The sequence below is a fragment of the Oncorhynchus mykiss genome, chromosome 27 (genome assembly GCF_057628025.1).
Source record: "Oncorhynchus mykiss isolate SJ-2025 chromosome 27, ASM5762802v1, whole genome shotgun sequence".
NCBI classification, from domain to species: Eukaryota; Metazoa; Chordata; class Actinopteri; order Salmoniformes; family Salmonidae; genus Oncorhynchus; species Oncorhynchus mykiss.
Window position 1 is genome coordinate 37,923,094 of NC_143048.1, and position 20,251 is coordinate 37,943,344.

The window sequence follows — 20,251 nt, forward strand, 5'->3', positions numbered from 1 at the left end:
AGATCATCTATTTTCTGTGACCAACAGCTTGTATATATTAAATAGGGTTTATTTGAAATATTGTCATAGTTCCTTACTCATGATACAAATGACTTTCGTGATGTTCACCCGTCAAACGTTACAAATGTAACAACAGCCCGGAGCGCATTGCACTTGAAAAAACATACTGATGTAACCATGTGCCATTTAATGTTTATTTCACGACCACTAGTGCTCCCAAGTCAACAACCCATATACATTCCACACGTTTATTAGTGAGTGCTCCCAAGTCAACAACCCATATACATTCCACACGTTTATTAGTGAGTGTTCCCAAGTCAACAACCCATATACATTCCACACGTTTATTAGTGAGTGGCTCCCAAGTCAACAACCCATATACATTCCACACGTTTATTAGTGAGTGGCTCCCAAGTCAACAACCCATATACATTCCACACGTTTATTAGTGAGTGTTCCCAAGTCAACAACCCATATACATTCCACACGTTTATTAGTGAGTGGTTCCCAAGTCAACAACCCATATACATTCCACACGTTTATTAGTGAGTGTTCCCAAGTCAACAACCCATATACATTCCACACGTTTATTAGTGAGTGTTCCCAAGTCAACAACCCATATACATTCCACACGTTTATTAGTGAGTGCTCCCAAGTCAACAACCCATATACATTCCACACGTTTATTAGTGAGTGCTCCCAAGTCAACAACCCATATACATTCCACACGTTTATTAGTGAGTGTTCCCAAGTCAACAACCCATATGTATTCCACACATTTATTAGTGAGTGTTCCCAAGTCAACAACCCATATACATTCCACACGTTTATTAGTGAGTGTTCCCAAGTCAACAACCCATATACATTCCACACGTTTATTAGTGAGTGTTCCCAAGTCAACAACCCATATACATTCCACACGTTTATTAGTGAGTGCTCCCAAGTCAACAACCCATATACATTCCACACGTTTATTAGTGAGTGTTCCCAAGTCAACAACCCATATACATTCCACACGTTTATTAGTGAGTGCTCCCAAGTCAACAACCCATATACATTCCACACGTTTATTAGTGAGTGTTCCCAAGTCAACAACCCATATACATTCCACACGTTTATTAGTGAGTGCTCCCAAGTCAACAACCCATATACATTCCACACGTTTATTAGTGAGTGCTCCCAAGTCAACAACCCATATACATTCCACACGTTTATTAGTGAGTGTTCCCAAGTCAACAACCCATATGTATTCCACACGTTTATTAGTGAGTGTTCCCAAGTCAACAACCCATATACATTCCACACGTTTATTAGTGAGTGTTCCCAAGTCAACAACCCATATACATTCCACACGTTTATTAGTGAGTGTTCCCAAGTCAACAACCCATATACATTCCACACGTTTATTAGTGAGTGCTCCCAAGTCAACAACCCATATACATTCCACACGTTTATTAGTGAGTGTTCCCAAGTCAACAACCCATATACATTCCACACGTTTATTAGTGAGTGCTCCCAAGTCAACAACCCATATACATTCCACACGTTTATTAGTGAGTGTTCCCAAGTCAACAACCCATATACATTCCACACGTTTATTAGTGAGTGCTCCCAAGTCAACAACCCATATACATTCCACACGTTTATTAGTGAGTGTTCCCAAGTCAACAACCCATATACATTCCACACGTTTATTAGTGAGTGCTCCCAAGTCAACAACCCATATACATTCCACACGTTTATTAGTGAGTGTTCCCAAGTCAACAACCCATATACATTCCACACGTTTATTAGTGAGTGGTTCCCAAGTCAACAACCCATATACATTCCACACGTTTATTAGTGAGTGCTCCCAAGTCAACAACCCATATACATTCCACACGTTTATTAGTGAGTGTTCCCAAGTCAACAACCCATATACATTCCACACGTTTATTAGTGAGTGCTCCCAAGTCAACAACCCATATACATTCCACACGTTTATTAGTGAGTGCTCCCAAGTCAACAACCCATATACATTCCACACGTTTATTAGTGAGTGTTCCCAAGTCAACAACCCATATACATTCCACACGTTTATTAGTGAGTGTTCCCAAGTCAACAACCCATATACATTCCACACGTTTATTAGTGAGTGTTCCCAAGTCAACAACCCATATACATTCCACACGTTTATTAGTGAGTGTTCCCAAGTCAACAACCCATATACATTCCACACGTTTATTAGTGAGTGTTCCCAAGTCAACAACCCATATACATTCCACACGTTTATTAGTGAGTGGTTCCCAAGTCAACAACCCATATACATTCCACACGTTTATTAGTGAGTGTTCCCAAGTCAACAACCCATATACATTCCACACGTTTATTAGTGAGTGTTCCCAAGTCAACAACCCATATACATTCCACACGTTTATTAGTGAGTGCTCCCAAGTCAACAACCCATATACATTCCACACGTTTATTAGTGAGTGGTTCCCAAGTCAACAACCCATATACATTCCACACGTTTATTAGTGAGTGTTCCCAAGTCAACAACCCATATACATTCCACACATTTATTAGTGAGTGCTCCCAAGTCAACAACCCATATACATTCCACACGTTTATTAGTGAGTGTTCCCAAGTCAACAACCGATATGTATTCCACATGTTTATTAGTGAGTGGTTCCCAAGTCAACAACCCATATACATTCCACACGTTTATTAGTGAGTGTTCCCAAGTCAACAACCCATATACATTCCACACGTTTATTAGTGAGTGTTCCCAAGTCAACAACCCATATACATTCCACACGTTTATTAGTGAGTGTTCCCAAGTCAACAACCCATATACATTCCACACGTTTATTAGTGAGTGTTCCCAAGTCAACAACCCATATACATTCCACACGTTTATTAGTGAGTGGTTCCCAAGTCAACAACCCATATACATTCCACACGTTTATTAGTGAGTGTTCCCAAGTCAACAACCCATATACATTCCACACGTTTATTAGTGAGTGCTCCCAAGTCAACAACCCATATACATTCCACACGTTTATTAGTGAGTGTTCCCAAGTCAACAACCCATATACATTCCACACGTTTATTAGTGAGTGCTCCCAAGTCAACAACCCATATACATTCCACACGTTTATTAGTGAGTGTTCCCAAGTCAACAACCCATATACATTCCACACGTTTATTAGTGAGTGCTCCCAAGTCAACAACCCATATACATTCCACACGTTTATTAGTGAGTGTTCCCAAGTCAACAACCCATATACATTCCACACGTTTATTAGTGAGTGTTCCCAAGTCAACAACCCATATACATTCCACACGTTTATTAGTGAGTGTTCCCAAGTCAACAACCCATATACATTCCACACGTTTATTAGTGAGTGGTTCCCAAGTCAACAACCCATATACATTCCACACGTTTATTAGTGAGTGTTCCCAAGTCAACAACCCATATACATTCCACACGTTTATTAGTGAGTGTTCCCAAGTCAACAACCCATATACATTCCACACGTTTATTAGTGAGTGTTCCCAAGTCAACAACCCATATACATTCCACACGTTTATTAGTGAGTAGTCCCAAGTCAACAACCCATATACATTCCACACGTTTATTAGTGAGTGTTCCCAAGTCAACAACCCATATACATTCCACACGTTTATTAGTGAGTGTTCCCAAGTCAACAACCCATATACATTCCACACGTTTATTAGTGAGTGTTCCCAAGTCAACAACCCATATACATTCCACATGTTTATTAGTGAGTGTTCCCAAGTCAACAACCCATATACATTCCACACGTTTATTAGTGAGTGGTTCCCAAGTCAACAACCCATATACATTCCACACGTTTATTAGTGAGTGTTCCCAAGTCAACAACCCATATACATTCCACACGTTTATTAGTGAGTGTTCCCAAGTCAACAACCCATATACATTCCACACGTTTATTAGTGAGTGTTCCCAAGTCAACAACCCATATACATTCCACACGTTTATTAGTGAGTAGTCCCAAGTCAACAACCCTTATACATTCCACACGTTTATTAGTGAGTGTTCCCAAGTCAACAACCCATATACATTCCACACGTTTATTAGTGAGTGTTCCCAAGTCAACAACCCATATACATTCCACACGTTTATTAGTGAGTGTTCCCAAGTCAACAACCCATATACATTCCACACGTTTATTAGTGAGTGTTCCCAAGTCAACAACCCATATACATTCCACACGTTTATTAGTGAGTGCTCCCAAAAAATGAAAAAGATTTGGAAAAGTGTCCTGGCACACCAGTGATTTTTTTTGCACACCGGTTGGGAACCATTGGCCCAGGTGCCCACTCACATTGACCGTTATCTAGGTCAGGGGTCGATCCTGGGGAACATCCTGCGCACCTCCTTGCGAACGCGCCTCATCTATTTCTATGTTGCAGGTTTAAAGCTCATTTCCTGCAATTCAACATATTTTGTCATGGGGTGCAAAGAAAATGTTGCAGTTTTTAAGCTAATTTTCTTGCAATTTTATATATTTTGCAATGTCTAATGTGTTTTCTGAGTGACAACAATATAAATGGGCAAACATTTTTTTTTAACATTAGCTGACATGGGACCTATTAAATCCCACAACTGTCCCAGATTATTATCTCGCACAGAATAGAATAGGTGGACTTTTGTAGTAGATTGACATAGACTAGTGCTTTTGCTGTTCGTTAGACCTACTCATCTTGTTGGCTGACAAAAAGTAAACGTGGACAGTTCTTCCAATTTTTTCAATATGCGCCTCGGAATTAGATAATGACATGCGCAGTTGCGTCCCCAATGTGTCTGTCTTAACTTGTAGCCTGTGAGAAAGACCGGATCACGTGACGGAGAGCCATGTGACTGAGAGGCGCTTCGTATTTCGCTGCACACTCAGGAAGAAGGGCACAACACAGTGCACCGCAAAAGGCATGGATTTTTTAGGGTGCACTAGGGGCCACAAAGGGGATGCCGCTGTGAAATCCTAGGCATTATGAAGTGCTTGTCAAATTGTGATTGAGAGACTATTGGAGTGTTTACAGCCGGCTCAATAAACAAAGTAGAGCTCATGTCTTTCAAGAGACTTTTTTCAAATCATCATTACTCATCATGCAGCTTTACAATGTATTACACATCACAACAGCCCAACGTTTGTAGAACATCTGAAGTTACATTAATACATGGAACATATAGGAGTACCTGTTTCTTTGTTCAACTCTCAACACAACAGCTGCATGTGCGCACTGCCTCAAATCATTTGGAGAAAATATCCTTTCTATTTTATTCAGCTTAGTTCAATTGTATTCTTCATACTATAAAATCATGCCATGGAATTATAAGCAGATCTTGTCTTCTGAATGAGTGTAGCCCACAGCCATTTGGCACAGCCAGATCAGGATGTAACACAAGGACAACTCAGAGAATGTTATTCTGTTCTTCTGAAATTGACCACATTTTCTTCATAACCTGCTTCTTTAGACCTGTCTAAAATAAATAATGGATTTATTGTGAGGCTATTGTAGGCTATATTACATAGATTTATTAGACTTTTTAAAGGTGTAAATATGTGGGTCATGACAGTATTATGACAGGTTATGTCAGCTTTTATGACATGGTTATGACCGGACCAAAAATTATTAGGCCATCTAAGTGGTCATTTTCATGATGGAAAAACAAGTTTTTTGTGAACTTAAATGACCAAAACCAGATAAAATATATATATATTTAAATAATACCATCTGAGAAACAGCTAGCCAGTCATGGAGAATCTAAAATAACGGGTACTCAGGCCACATGCCATTTAGTTATAATGTCTGAGCAGAGGAACACAGCATTAGCCATGGCAAAATGCATAGAATTGCAGGAAATTAGCTTTAAAACCGCAACATTTTCTCACAGCTCCTTGCCAAATGTGTAGAATTGCAGGAAATTAGCTTTAAAACCGCAACATTTTCTCACAGCTCCTTGCCAAATGTGTAGAATTGCTGGATATTAGCTTTAAAACCGCAACATTTTCTCACAGCTCCTTGCCAAATGTGTAGAATTGCAGGAAATTAGCTTTAAAACCGCAACATTTTCTCACAGCTCCTTGCCAAAATTTGTAGAATTGCTGGATATTAGCTTTAAAAAAATGCTGAAAGTTTTCTTCGCTCAATTGATTTTAAGTTGCAGAAAATGAGCTTTAAAACAACAAAAGTGTTTCTCCACTACCAAGATATTTGTACCTTTCTAGCTAATATACTATGTTAGAGTTTATTCTTCCTCTTCCAATGAACTGTGGGGAGGTCAAAATCTATTCATTTTAAAATGTTGATTTCTTCTACTTACCATTTGCATTCACCTGATAAGACGTGATTATATATTTTTTTGCTAACAATTGATGGTGGTCCGTCGGTCGCCGGTTTGCCTGGACGACGGGGGTCCATGGGCAAGAAAAGTTTGAAAACCCCTGACCTAGGTAACAACTCACACCAACCGTTGCCTAGGTCAGTGTTTCCCAAATTCTGTCCTGAGCCCCCCCCCCCCCCCCCCCCCGGGCATGTTTTTGTTATGTGCCCCACTACTACACAGCTGATTAAAATAATCTAAGCTTGATGATGAGTTGGTGATTTGAATCAGCTGTATAGTGCTAGGGGGAAAACCAAAAGTTAACCACTCACACTGACCATAACCTAGGTAACCACTCACACTGACCATAACCTAGGTAACCACTCACACTGACCATAACCTAGGTAACCACTCACACTGACCATAACCTAGGAAATCAAGGCTCAGCTGTGTGATGGATCCTTAAACATATTTAACTCCCCCTCTTCTCCCCAGATGTTTATTCCGTCCAATGCAGAGGCTCTATTGAGACTGAGCTTTGAGCGGATTGGCCGGCTGAAGTACAAGGACGGGTTGAACCTACAGAGCCCTCGGGTTGGCTGGTTTGCGCTGGTTGGCTCCTCCCTCCATGCCTACCTGGAGGACAGTGAGGAAGAGGAGGAGATACACCTACGCAAACTGCAGGAGCTCTGTGAGTACGCACACACACACACACACATACACACTTCTTCTATTCTCGTGGGGACCTAAAATGTATTTCCGTTTAAATTCCTATTTTCCCTAACCTTAGCTCTAACCCTAAATCTGACCCCTAACCTTAGCTCTAACCCTAAATCTGACCCCTAACCTTAGCTCTAACCCTAACTCTGACCCCTAACCTTAAAATAGCCTTTGTCCTCATGGGGACGTGGGAGGTGTCCCCACAAGGGAGAATATTCCTTGGTTTACTATTCTTGTGGGGACACTTGCGGATTTCAGGTCCCCACGAGGATAGAAGAACAAGACCATACACACACACTGTTTGTACCACCATTAAATGGTTCCAAATGTGTTTTTGTCCCAGCGATCCAGCAGGAGAATGAGGTGCTGGTTCTGGTGGAGAGAGGCAGGTGAGAGGATGATGCAGCCACTTTTTAACAACATTTATGTTTACTTTCTTTTTGTTGTTTGTTCAGGGAAATGGAAGAGTTGAAACAGGACTAAACAGGCTAAATGAGATGGTTTTAATGTGTAGACATTACCTCTATTACAGTTGAAGTCGGAAGTTTACATGCACTTAGGTTGGAGTTATTAAAACTCGTTTTTGAATCACTCCACAAATTTCTTGTTAACAAACTATAGTTTTGGCAAGTCGGTTAGGACATCTACTTTGTGCATGACACAAGTCATTTTTCCAACAATTGTTTACAGACAGATTATTTCACTTATAATTCACTGTATCACAATTCCAGTGGGTCAGACATACACACTTACATACACTAAGTTGGCTGTGCCTTTAAACAGCTTGGAAAATTCCAGAAAATTATGTCATGGCTTTAGAAGCTTCTGATAGGCAAATTTACATAATTTGAGTCAATTGGAGGTGTACCTGTGGATGTATTTCAAGGTCTACATTCAAACTCAGTGCCTCTTTGCTTGACATCACGGGGAAAATCAAAAGAAATCAGCCAAGACATCAGAAAAAAAATTGTAGACCTACACAAGTCTGGTTCAATTTCCAAATGCCTGAAGGTACCACGTTCATCTGTACAAATAATAGTACGCAAGTATAAACACCATGGGACCACGCAGCCGTCATACCGCTCAGGAAGGAGACGCGTTTTGTCTGCTAGAGATGAACGTACTTTGGTGCGAAAAGTGCATATCAATCCCAGAACAACAGCAAAGGACCTTGTGAAGATACTGGAGGAAACAGGTACAAAAGTATCTATATCCACAGTAAAACGAGTCCTATATCGACATAACCTGAAAGGCCGCTCAGCAAGGAAGAAGCCTCTGCTCCAAAACTGCCATAAAAAAGCCAGACTACGGTTTGCAAATGCACATGGGGACAAAGATCATACTTTTTGGAGAAATATCCTCTGGTCTGATGAAACAAAAATAGAACTGTTTGGTCATAATGACCATCGTTATGTTTGGAGGAAAAACGGGGAGGCTTGCAAGCCGAAGAACACCATCCCAACCGTGAAGCACGGGGGTGGCAGCATCATGTTGTGGGGTACTTTGCTGCAAGAGGGACTGGTGCACTTCACAAAATAGATGGTATCACGAGGCAGAAAAATTATGTGTATATATTATGTGTATACAACATCTCAAGACATCAGCTTGGTCGCAAATGGGTCTTCGAAATGGACAATGACCCCAAGCATACTTCCAAAGTTGTGGCAAAATTACTTAAGGACAACCAAGTCAAGGTATTGAAGTGGCCATCACAAAGCCCTGACCTCAATCCCATAGAAAATTTGTGGGCAGAACTGAAAAAGCATGTGTGAGCAAGGAGGCCTACAAACCTGACTCAGTTACACCAGCTCTATCAGGAGGAATGGGCCAAAATTCACCCAACTTATTGTGGGAAGCTTGTGGAAGGCTACCCGAAACGTTTGAACCAAGTTAAACAATTTAAAGGCAATGCTACCAAATACTAATTGAGTGTATATAAACTTCTGACCCACTGGGAATGTGATGAAAGAAATAAAAGCTGAAATGAATTATTCTCTCTACTATTATTCTGACATTTCACATTCTTAAAATAAAGTGGTGATCCTAACTGACCTAAGACAGGGAATTTTTAATAGGATTAAATGTCAAGAATTGTGAAACACTACGTTTAAATGTTTTTGGCTAAGGTATATGTCAATTTCCGACTTCAACTGTATACTAAAGAGGTTTCATTTCCTTCCTCTCCCTCCCTCTCATTCTACCTACCCCCCTATCCTCCCTGTCTCACTCCCTCCCTCTCATTCTTCCTACCCCCCTTCTCCCTCCCTCCCTCTCATTCTTCCTACCCCCCTTCTCCCTCCCTCCCTCCCTCCCTCTCATTCTACCTACCCCCTTCTCCATCCCTCTCATTCTACCTACCCCCCTATCTCCCTGTCTCACTCTTATTCTTCCTAAACCCCCTCCCTCCCTCTCTCTTATTCTTCCTAAACCCCCTCCCTCCCTCCCTCCCTCTCATTCTACCTACCCCCTTCTCCATCCCTCTCATTCTACCTACCCCCCTATCTCCCTGTCTCACTCTTATTCTTCCTAAACCCCCTCCCTCCCTCTCTCTTATTCTTCCTAAACCCCCTCCCTCCCTCCCTCCCTCTCTCCAGGACACTGTACATCGAGGGGGAGAGGAAGCTTGACTTCCAGGGTTGGTGTGTGGGCATCCAGAAAGCAGCAGGCAGTGCAGGAGACTCTCTTAGTCAGCAGCAACTAACTGAGGCCGACATCCCTGTTATAGTGGACCGCTGCATTGACTATATCACACAGTGCGGTAAGAATGTGTAGCTGTGTGTGTAGCTGTGTGTGTTGCCTCGTGACTGTAATAGCGGATGTTCTGATTCACAGAGACCGAGAAGCAAAGGTCAACAAATCAGCACTGTTCTCTCTGTGTGTGTTGCCTCGTGACTGTAATAGCGGGAGTTCTGATTCACAGAGACCGAGAAGCAAAGGTCAACAAATCAGCACTGTTCTCTCTGTGTGTGTTGCCTCGTGACTGTAATAGCGGGAGTTCTGATTCACAGAGACCGAGAAGCAAAGGTCAACAAATCAGCACTGTTCTCTCTCTCTCTATGCCTCCCCCCCCCACCCCACACACGGTCATGTGTTAACTTCTCCTCTCTCTTTCTCCCTGTAGTTTATTTCCTATTATGACTCGCTGGTCTTACTGGAGATTAGGCTGTTCCTGTTGTGTTCTGGGTAGTTTATCCTGTGTCGTGGTTGAAATGTTTGGCTGCGTTTCACACTCAAAGTTGACAGCCCTCAACCCTAAACCCTCAGCCCTTGAATGACGCTTTACATTGTCACATCCGAGTGTACCTTAAATGTTCCTTGCCCAAGCGAGTGAGAGTGATGATTGGAGAGGCAACGTACTTGGTGGAAATCTTCAAGTTGAGCTTAAAAACAACTAACCTAAAGCTGTTAATGTACCTAGCAAGCTAACGTATCTAGCCAGCACTCCTGGCAGGTAGCTAGCTACGGTATTAATGTACCTAGCAAGCTAACGTATCTAGCCAGCACTCCTGTCAGGTAGCTAGCTACAGTTACCCATAGCTGGCTAGCAAGCTAACGTATCTAGCCAGCACTCCTGTCAGGTAGCTAGCTACAGTTACCCATAGCTGGCTAGCAAGCTAACGTATCTAGCCAGCACTCCTGTCAGGTAGCTAGCTACAGTTACCCATAGCTGGCTAGCAAGTTTTATAGTTTGGTCATTTATTCCAATAAATTTCAGAATTCCAAAAATCTTTTATATTTTATAGGCTCCTCAGTACGAGACTAAGCCAATTTTCCAACACTAAAATCAATGTGTGTGTGCAGGGTGTTAGCTGCAGCTTCATACTTTTTTCTGACATGCAGAAAATGCAGCCTTGTTGATTAAATTTGACACACCAGAGTTTGACATGTGAATACAATTTGCATTGAATTGTGGGTCATATCAACCCCGTAAGTGACCAAAGTTCTTCACTCCCTCGAGCTAAATCTAGGGCCGAGGGGGCAACATTTGTAAATTGGACCTCCACTTAAGATGGCAATCAAACTGCATCCGGTTTCGACTGGGATTATCCAGAGGGAAAGTAACAGCTGAGGGGGTAAAAATAACGTATTTGGACTGCAGTCTTACACCATGCCCAAACCCGACACGCGTGCAAATTTATTTTGTCCTCCCACACCAAACGCCATCACCACACCAGGTTGAAACATCAAAACAAACTCTGAACCAATTATATTAATTTGGGGACAGGTCGAAAAACATTAAACATTTATGGCATTTTAGCTAGTTAGTTTGCAGTTGTTAGCTAATTTGTCCTTTTTAGCTAGCTTGCTGTTGCTAGCTAATTTGTCCTGGGATATAAACATTGAGTTGTTATTATACCTGAAACGCACAAGGTCCTCTACACCAACAATTAATCCACACATAAAATGGTCAACCAAATCATTTCTAGTCATCGCTCCTCCTTCGTCCTTTTCTTCTTTGGACTTTATACGGCGATTAGCATCTAACTTTCATAATAAGGTGTATTACCACAACCGACCGACCTCCGTTCAGCTTTCAATCACCGACATGGGTATAACCAATGAGGAGATGGGAGAGGCAGGACTTGCACCGCGTTCAGCGTCACAAATAGAACTGACTTCTATTTTAGCGCTTGGCAACGCAGATGCTCGTTGGCGCACGTGAGCAGTGTGGTCAGCATGTTTTTTCTCTTCCATCTGCTGACTCTCTTCCTAATCCCTTCTTTGCTCTGATTGGCTGCTACTCTGACCTCTGAACTCTGACAGTTTTGGTTGGTCAGTAAGAGAAGGGGGAGAATTGAAACACTGTGAACCATGTCAGGAGTATGTGTTGTGGAGTGGATATTAGTGTGTGTCTGAGTTTTAATCTGTGTGTGTTTTAGGTCTGACGTCTGAGGGTATCTACCGTAAGAGCGGTGTGAACAGTCGCGTGGCGGCGCTGTGCGAGGCGTTTCGGCGTGATGCCCGTAATGTGCGTCTGAAGGAGGAGGAGCACCAGGTGGACGACGTGTCTAACACACTGAAACGCTTCTTCAGAGAGTCTGGAGAGGGCCTGTTCACCATACAGGCTGCTAGCGCATGGCTCAGCACACCTGGTGAGACCCGCACGCTAACACCCTGCACGCTAACACCCTGCACGCTAACACCCTGCACGCTAACACCCTGCACGCTAACACCCTGCACGCTAACACCCTGCACGCTAACACCCTGCACGCTAACACCCTGCACGCTAACACCCTGCACGCTAACACCCTGCACGCTAACACCCTGCACGCTAACACCCTGCACGCTAACACCCTGCATCCTACACCCTGTATCCTACACCCTAACCCCTACACCCTAACCCCTACACCCTGTATCCTGCACCCTAACCCCTACACCCTAACCTCTACACCCTGTATCCTATACACTAATCCCTACACCCTATATCCTAACCCCAACACCCGGTATCCTACACCCTAACCCCAACACCCGGTATCCTACACCCTAACCCCAACACCCGGTATCCTACACCCTAACCCCAACACCCAGTATCCTACACCCTAACCCCTACACCCTGTATCCTAACCCTTACACCCTGTATCCTACACCCTAACCCCTACACCGTGTATCCTACACCCTAACCCCTACACCCTGTATCTTACACCCTAACCCCAACACCCTGTATCCTACACCCTACACCCTAACCCAAACACCCTGTATCCTACACCCTAACTCAAACACTGTGTGTGTGTTGTTTGTCAGTGATCCCAGAGGAGAGCAAGAAGATCTCTCAGTACCAGCTGCTGCTGAGCCGCCTGCCCAGAGTCAACAAGGCCACGCTACGAGCCCTGGTCAACCACCTCTACTGGTGAGACACATATAAACACACACACACACACCCCTCCGCTCAGAGTGTAATGGTGTGTGTGTTGTCCACAGTGTGCAGCGGTTTGCAGAGCTGAACCAGATGAATCTCCATAACCTGGCTATAGTATTTGGCCCAACACTGTTCCAGACCGACGGGAAGGACTACACAGCTGGACGCGTCGTAGAGGAACTCATAGAGCACTACACGGACGTCTTTGAGGTCAGAGATGCTATTAACTCTAACCCCTGACCCATAACCTCGTAGAGGCAGCAGGTAGCCTAGCGGTTAAGAGCATCTCAGCGCTAGAGGCGTCATTACAGACCCTGGTTCAATCTCGGGGTGTATCACAGCCGGGCGACGCACAATTGGCCCAGCGTTCGTCTGGGTTAGGGGAGGGGTTGGCCGGATTAGGCAGTCATTGTAAAATAAGAATTAGTTCTTAACTGACTTGCCTAGTTAAATAAAATAAATAAATAAAAACTGAAAGATGTGCCCTTGAGCAAGTTACTTAACCATAATTGCTCCTGTAAGTCACTTGGTAGGGGGATGGTTTGGTAGGGGGATGGTTTGGTAGTGGGATGGTTTGGTAGTGGGATGGTTTGGTAGTGGGATGGTTTGGTATGGTTTGGTAGTGGTTTGGTAGTGGTATGTAATGGTATGGTTTGGTAGTGGTTTGGTTTGGTAGTGGTATGTAATGGTTTGGTAGTGGTATGTAATGGTTTGGTAGTGGTAGTGTTTTGGTAGCGGGATGGTTTGGTAGCGGTAGTGGTTTGGTAGCGGTAGTGGTTTGGTAGCGGTAGTGGTTTGGTAGTGGTATGTAGGTGTCTGGTCTGGTAGTGGTAGTAGTTTGGTAGGGGGATGGTTTGGTAGAGGGATGGTTTGGTAGAGGGATGGTTTGGTAGTGGGATGGTTTGGTAGTGGTATGTAGTGGTCTGGTCTGGTAGTGGTAGTAGTTTGGTAGAGGGATGGTTTGGTAGTGGGATGGTTTGGTAGTGGTATGTAGTGGTCTGGTAGTGGTAGTAGTTTGGTAGAGGGAGATGGTTTGGTAGTGGGATGGTTTGGTAGTGGGATGGTTTGGTTTGGTAGTGGGATGGTTTGGTTTGGTAGGGGGATGCTTTGGTAGTGGGATGCTTTGGTAGAGGGATGGTTTGGTAGTGGTATGTAGTGGTCTGGTCTGGTAGTGGTAGTAGTTTGGTAGGGGGATGGTTTGGTAGTGGGATGGTTTGGTAGTGTTATGTAGTTGTCTGGTCTGGTAGTGGTAGTGGTTTGGTAGAGGGATGGTTTGGTAGAGGGATGGTTTGGTAGAGGGATGGTTTGGTAGAGGGATGGTTTGGTAGAGGGATGGTTTGGTAGAGGGATGGTTTGGTAGAGGGATGGTTTGGTAGTGGTCTGGTTTGGTAGTGGTCTGGTTTGGTAGAGGGATGGTTTGGTAGTGGTATGTAGTGGTCTGGTAGTGGTAGTAGTTTGGTAGGGGGATGGTTTGGTAGAGGGATGGTTTGGTAGTGGGATGGTTTGGTTTGGTAGTGGGATGCTTTGGTAGTGGGATGCTTTGGTAGAGGGATGGTTTGGTAGTGGTATGTAGTTGTCTGGTCTGGTAGTGGTAGTAGTTTGGTAGGGGGATGGTTTGGTAGTGGGATGGTTTGGTAGTGTTATGTAGTTGTCTTGTCTGGTAGTGGTAGTAGTTTGGTAGGGGGATGGTTTGGTAGGGGGATGGTTTGGTAGGGGGATGGTTTGGTAGAGGGATGGTTTGGTAGAGGGATGGTTTGGTAGAGGGATGGTTTGGTAGAGGGATGGTTTGGTAGAGGGATGGTTTGGTAGAGGGATGGTTTGGTAGAGGGATGGTTTGGTAGAGGGATGGTTTGGTAGAGGGATGGTTTGGTAGAGGGATGGTTTGGTAGAGGGATGGTTTGGTAGAGGGATGGTTTGGTAGAGGGATGGTTTGGTAGAGGGATGGTTTGGTAGAGGGATGGTTTGGTAGAGGGATGGTTTGGTAGAGGGATGGTTTGGTAGAGGGATGGTTTGGTAGAGGGATGGTTTGGTAGAGGGATGGTTTGGTAGAGGGATGGTTTGGTAGAGGGATGGTTTGGTAGAGGGATGGTTTGGTAGAGGGATGGTTTGGTAGAGGGATGGTTTGGTAGAGGGATGGTTTGGTAGAGGGATGGTTTGGTAGAGGGATGGTTTGGTAGAGGGATGGTTTGGTAGAGGGATGGTTTGGTAGAGGGATGGTTTGGTAGAGGGATGGTTTGGTAGAGGGATGGTTTGGTAGAGGGATGGTTTGGTAGAGGGATGGTTTGGTAGAGGGATGGTTTGGTAGAGGGATGGTTTGGTAGAGGGATGGTTCGGTAGAGGGATGGTTCGGTAGAGGGATGGTTCGGTAGAGGGATGGTTCGGTAGTGGTATGTAGTGGTCTGGTCTGGTAGTGGTAGTAGTTTGGTAGGGGGATGGTTTGGTAGAGGGATGGTTTGGTAGAGGGGTGGTTTGGTAGCGGTTGTGGTTTGGTAGCGGTTGTGGTTTGGTAGCGGTTGTGGTTTGGTAGCGGTTGTGGTTTGGTAGCGGTTGTGGTTTGGTAGTGGGATGGTTTGGTAGTGGGATGATTTGGTAGTGGTTTGGGATGATAATGGTATGTTTTGGTAGTGGGATGGTATGGTAGTGGGATGGTTTGGTAGTTTTATGGTTTGGTAAGGGGATGGTTTGGTGTGGTAGTGGTTTGATAGTGGTCGTGGGATGGTTTGGTAGTGGTTTGGTAGTGGTATGGTTTGTAGTGGTAGTGGAATGGTATGGTAGTGGTGTGATTTGGTAGTGGTATGGTGTGGTAGGGGGATGGTTTGGTAGTGGTATGGTTTGGTAGTGGTTTGATCGTGGTTTGGTAGGGGGATGGTTTGGTAGGGGTAAGGTTTGGTAGGGGTAAGGTTTGGTAGGGGTATGGTTTGGTAGTGGGATGGTTTGGTAGTGGGATGGTTTGGTAGTGGGATGATTTGGTAGTGGTTTGATCGTGGTTTGGTAGTGGGATGGTTTGGAATGGTTTGGTAGGGGATGGTTTGGTAGTGGTATTGTTTGGTAGTGGTATGGTTTGGTAGGGGTGTGGTTAGTGGTATGGTTTGGTAGTGGTGTGCTAGTGCTTTGGTTTGGTTGGGGGATGGCTGCAGTGTGTGGTAGGGGGATGACTACAGTGTGGTAGGGGGGTGGCTGCAGTGTTTGGTAGGGGGTGGCTGCAGTGTTTGGTAGGGGGGTGGCTGCAGTGTTTGGTAGGGGGGTGGCTGCAGTGTTTGGTAGGGGGTGGCTGCAGTGTTTGGTAGGGGGATGGCTGCAGTGTTTGGTAGGGGGATGGCTGCAGTGTTTGGTAGGGGGGTGGCTGCAGTGTTTGGTAGGGGGATGGCTGCAGTGTTTGGTAGGGGGATGACTACAGTGTGGTAGGGGGGTGGCTGCAGTGTTTGGTAGGGGGGTGGCTGCAGTGTTTGGTAGGGGGGTGGCTGCAGTGTTTGGTAGGGGGGTGGCTGCAGTGTTTGGTAGGGGGGTGGCTGCAGTGTTTGGTAGGGGGGTGGCTGCAGTGTTTGGTAGGGGGGTGGCTGCAGTGTTTGGTAGGGGGTGGCTGCAGTGTTTGGTAGGGAGGGGGTGGCTGCAGTGTTTGGTAGGGGGTGGCTGCAGTGTTTGGTAGGGAGGGGGTGGCTGCAGTGTTTGGTAGGGGGATGGCTGCAGTGTTTGGTAGGGGGGTGGCTGCAGTGTTTGGTAGGGGGGTGGCTGCAGTGTTTGGTAGGGGGATGGCTGCAGTGTTTGGTAGGGGGGAGGCTGCAGTGTTTGGTAGGGGGGTGGCTGCAGTGTTTGGTAGGGGGGTGGCTGCAGTGTTTGGTAGGGAGGTGGCTGCAGTGTTTGGTAGGGGGGTGGCTGCAGTGTGAGCTGGTCAGTGGTGTTTCAACCACGGAGTGAGTAGTTATACCGGTTATACAGTTATGTTGCTGTGTGGTTGACCGTGTGTGGTTGTGTTGCGGTCCAGGTGGATGAGCAGCAGCTGAAAAGGCAGCTGGATGAGATCACGGTCATCATTAAAGTTAGAGAGAAGTTGAACCTCAACTCCAGCGTTCCTGTGAGTAATACAGTACATTCACACACATCTCAACTCCAGCATTCCTGTGAGTAATACAGTACACTCACACACACATCTCAACTCCAGCGTTCCTGTGAGTAATACAGTACACTCACACACATCTCAACTCCAGCATTCCTGTGAGTAATACAGTACACTCACACACATCTCAACTCCAGCGTTCCTGTGAGTAATACAGTACACTCACACACATCTCAACTCCAGCGTTCCTGTGAGTAATACAGTACACTCACACACATCTCAACTCCAGCGTTCCTGTGAGTAATACAGTACACTCACACACACATCTCAACTCCAGCATTCCTGTGAGTAATACAGTACATTCACACACACATCTCAACTCCAGCGTTCCTGTGAGTAATACAGTACATTCACACACACATCTCAACTCCAGCGTTCCTGTGAGTAATACAGTACACTCACACACACATCTCAACTCCAGCGTTCCTGTGAGTAATACAGTACACTCACACACATCTCAACTCCAGCATTCCTGTGAGTAATACAGTACATTCACACACACATCTCAACTCCAGCGTTCCTGTGAGTAATACAGTACATTCACACACACATCTCAACTCCAGCATTCCTGTGAGTAATACAGTACACTCACACACACATCTCAACTCCAGCATTCCTGTGAGTAATACAGTACACTCACACACATCTCAACTCCAGCATTCCTGTGAGTAATACAGTACACTCACACACATCTCAACTCCAGCGTTCCTGTGAGTAATACAGTACATTCACACACACATCTCAACTCCAGCGTTCCTGTGAGTAATACAGTACACTCACACACACATCTCAACTCCAGCGTTCCTGTGAGTAATACAGTACACTCACACACATCTCAACTCCAGCATTCCTGTGAGTAATACAGTACACTCACACACATCTCAACTCCAGCATTCCTGTGAGTAATACAGTACATTCACACACACATCTCAACTCCAGCGTTCCTGTGAGTAATACAGTACATTCACACACACATCTCAACTCCAGCATTCCTGTGAGTAATACAGTACACTCACACACACATCTCAACTCCAGCATTCCTGTGAGTAATACAGTACACTCACACACATCTCAACTCCAGCATTCCTGTGAGTAATACAGTACACTCACACACATCTCAACTCCAGCGTTCCTGTGAGTAATACAGTACATTCACACACACATCTCAACTCCAGCGTTCCTGTGAGTAATACAGTACACTCACACACACACATCTCAACTCCAGCGTTCCTGTGAGTAATACAGTACACTCACACACATCTCAACTCCAGCATTCCTGTGAGTAATACAGTACATTCACACACACATCTCAACTCCAGCGTTCCTGTGAGTAATACAGTACACTCACACACATCTCAACTCCAGCGTTCCTGTGAGTAATACAGTACACTCACACACATCTCAACTCCAGCGTTCCTGTGAGTAATACAGTACACTCACACACACATCTCAACTCCAGCATTCCTGTGAGTAATACAGTACATTCACACACACATCTCAACTCCAGCGTTCCTGTGAGTAATACAGTACATTCACACACACATCTCAACTCCAGCGTTCCTGTGAGTAATACAGTACACTCACACACACATCTCAACTCCAGCGTTCCTGTGAGTAATACAGTACACTCACACACACATCTCAACTCCAGCATTCCTGTGAGTAATACAGTACATTCACACACATCTCAACTCCAGCATTCCTGTGAGTAATACAGTACATTCACACACATCTCAACTCCAGCATTCCTGTGAGTAATACAGTACATTCACACACACATCTCAACTCCAGCATTCCTGTGAGTAATACAGTACATTCACACACACATCTCAACTCCAGCGTTCCTGTGAGTAATACAGTACATTCACACACACATCTCAACTCCAGCATTCCTGTGAGTAATACAGTACATTCACACACACACATCTCAACTCCAGCATTCGTGTGAGTAATACAGTACATTCACACACACATCTCAACTCCAGCGTTCCTGTGAGTAATACAGTACACTCACACACATCTCAACTCCAGCGTTCCTGTGAGTAATACAGTACACTCACACACACATCTCAACTCCAGCATTCCTGTGAGTAATACAGTACATTCACACACACATCTCAACTCCAGCGTTCCTGTGAGTAATACAGTACATTCACACACACATCTCAACTCCAGCGTTCCTGTGAGTAATACAGTACACTCACACACACATCTCAACTCCAGCGTTCCTGTGAGTAATACAGTACACTCACACACACATCTCAACTCCAGCATTCCTGTGAGTAATACAGTACATTCACACACATCTCAACTCCAGCATTCCTGTGAGTAATACAGTACATTCACACACATCTCAACTCCAGCATTCCTGTGAGTAATACAGTACATTCACACACACATCTCAACTCCAGCATTCCTGTGAGTAATACAGTACATTCACACACACATCTCAACTCCAGCGTTCCTGTGAGTAATACAGTACATTCACACACACATCTCAACTCCAGCATTCCTGTGAGTAATACAGTACATTCACACACACACATCTCAACTCCAGCATTCGTGTGAGTAATACAGTACATTCACACACACATCTCAACTCCAGCGTTCCTGTGAGTAATACAGTACACTCACACACACACATCTCAACTCCAGCATTCCTGTGAGTAATACAGTACATTCACACACACATCTCAACTCCAGCGTTCCTGTGAGTAATACAGTACATTCACACACACATCTCAACTCCAGCATTCCTGTGAGTAATACAGTACATTCACACACACATCTCAACTCCAGCATTCCTGTGAGTAATACAGTACATTCACACACACATCTCAACTCCAGCGTTCCTGTGAGTAATACAGTACATTCACACACACATCTCAACTCCAGCATTCCTGTGAGTAATACAGTACATTCACACACACATCTCAACTCCAGCGTTCCTGTGAGTAATACAGTACATTCACACACACATCTCAACTCCAGCATTCCTGTGAGTAATACAGTACATTCACACACACACATCTCAACTCCAGCATTCCTGTGAGTAATACAGTACATTCACACACATCTCAACTCCAGCGTTCCTGTGAGTAATACAGTACACTCACACACACACACATCTCAACTCCAGCATTCCTGTGAGTAATACAGTACATTCACACACACATCTCAACTCCAGCGTTCCTGTGAGTAATACAGT

The 20,251-nt window shown here is 44.6% G+C and overlaps 1 protein-coding gene across 10 annotated transcripts in view; it reads left to right on the plus strand.

The window, feature by feature from the left end:
• Nucleotides 1-20,251, plus strand: part of LOC110507948 (arf-GAP with Rho-GAP domain, ANK repeat and PH domain-containing protein 1) — a 145,157-nt gene that overhangs the window by 103,540 nt on the left and 21,366 nt on the right. For all 10 annotated transcript variants that reach the window (XM_090223958.1, XM_090223957.1, XM_090223959.1 and 7 more), the window contains 7 exons: nt 6,848-7,043; nt 7,416-7,461; nt 9,667-9,830; nt 11,953-12,165; nt 12,815-12,920; nt 12,992-13,139; nt 16,912-17,001. In XM_090223958.1, coding sequence (XP_090080084.1) covers nt 6,848-7,043; nt 7,416-7,461; nt 9,667-9,830; nt 11,953-12,165; nt 12,815-12,920; nt 12,992-13,139; nt 16,912-17,001 — 963 coding nt within the window. The remainder of the gene's footprint in view (nt 1-6,847; nt 7,044-7,415; nt 7,462-9,666; nt 9,831-11,952; nt 12,166-12,814; nt 12,921-12,991; nt 13,140-16,911; nt 17,002-20,251) is intronic.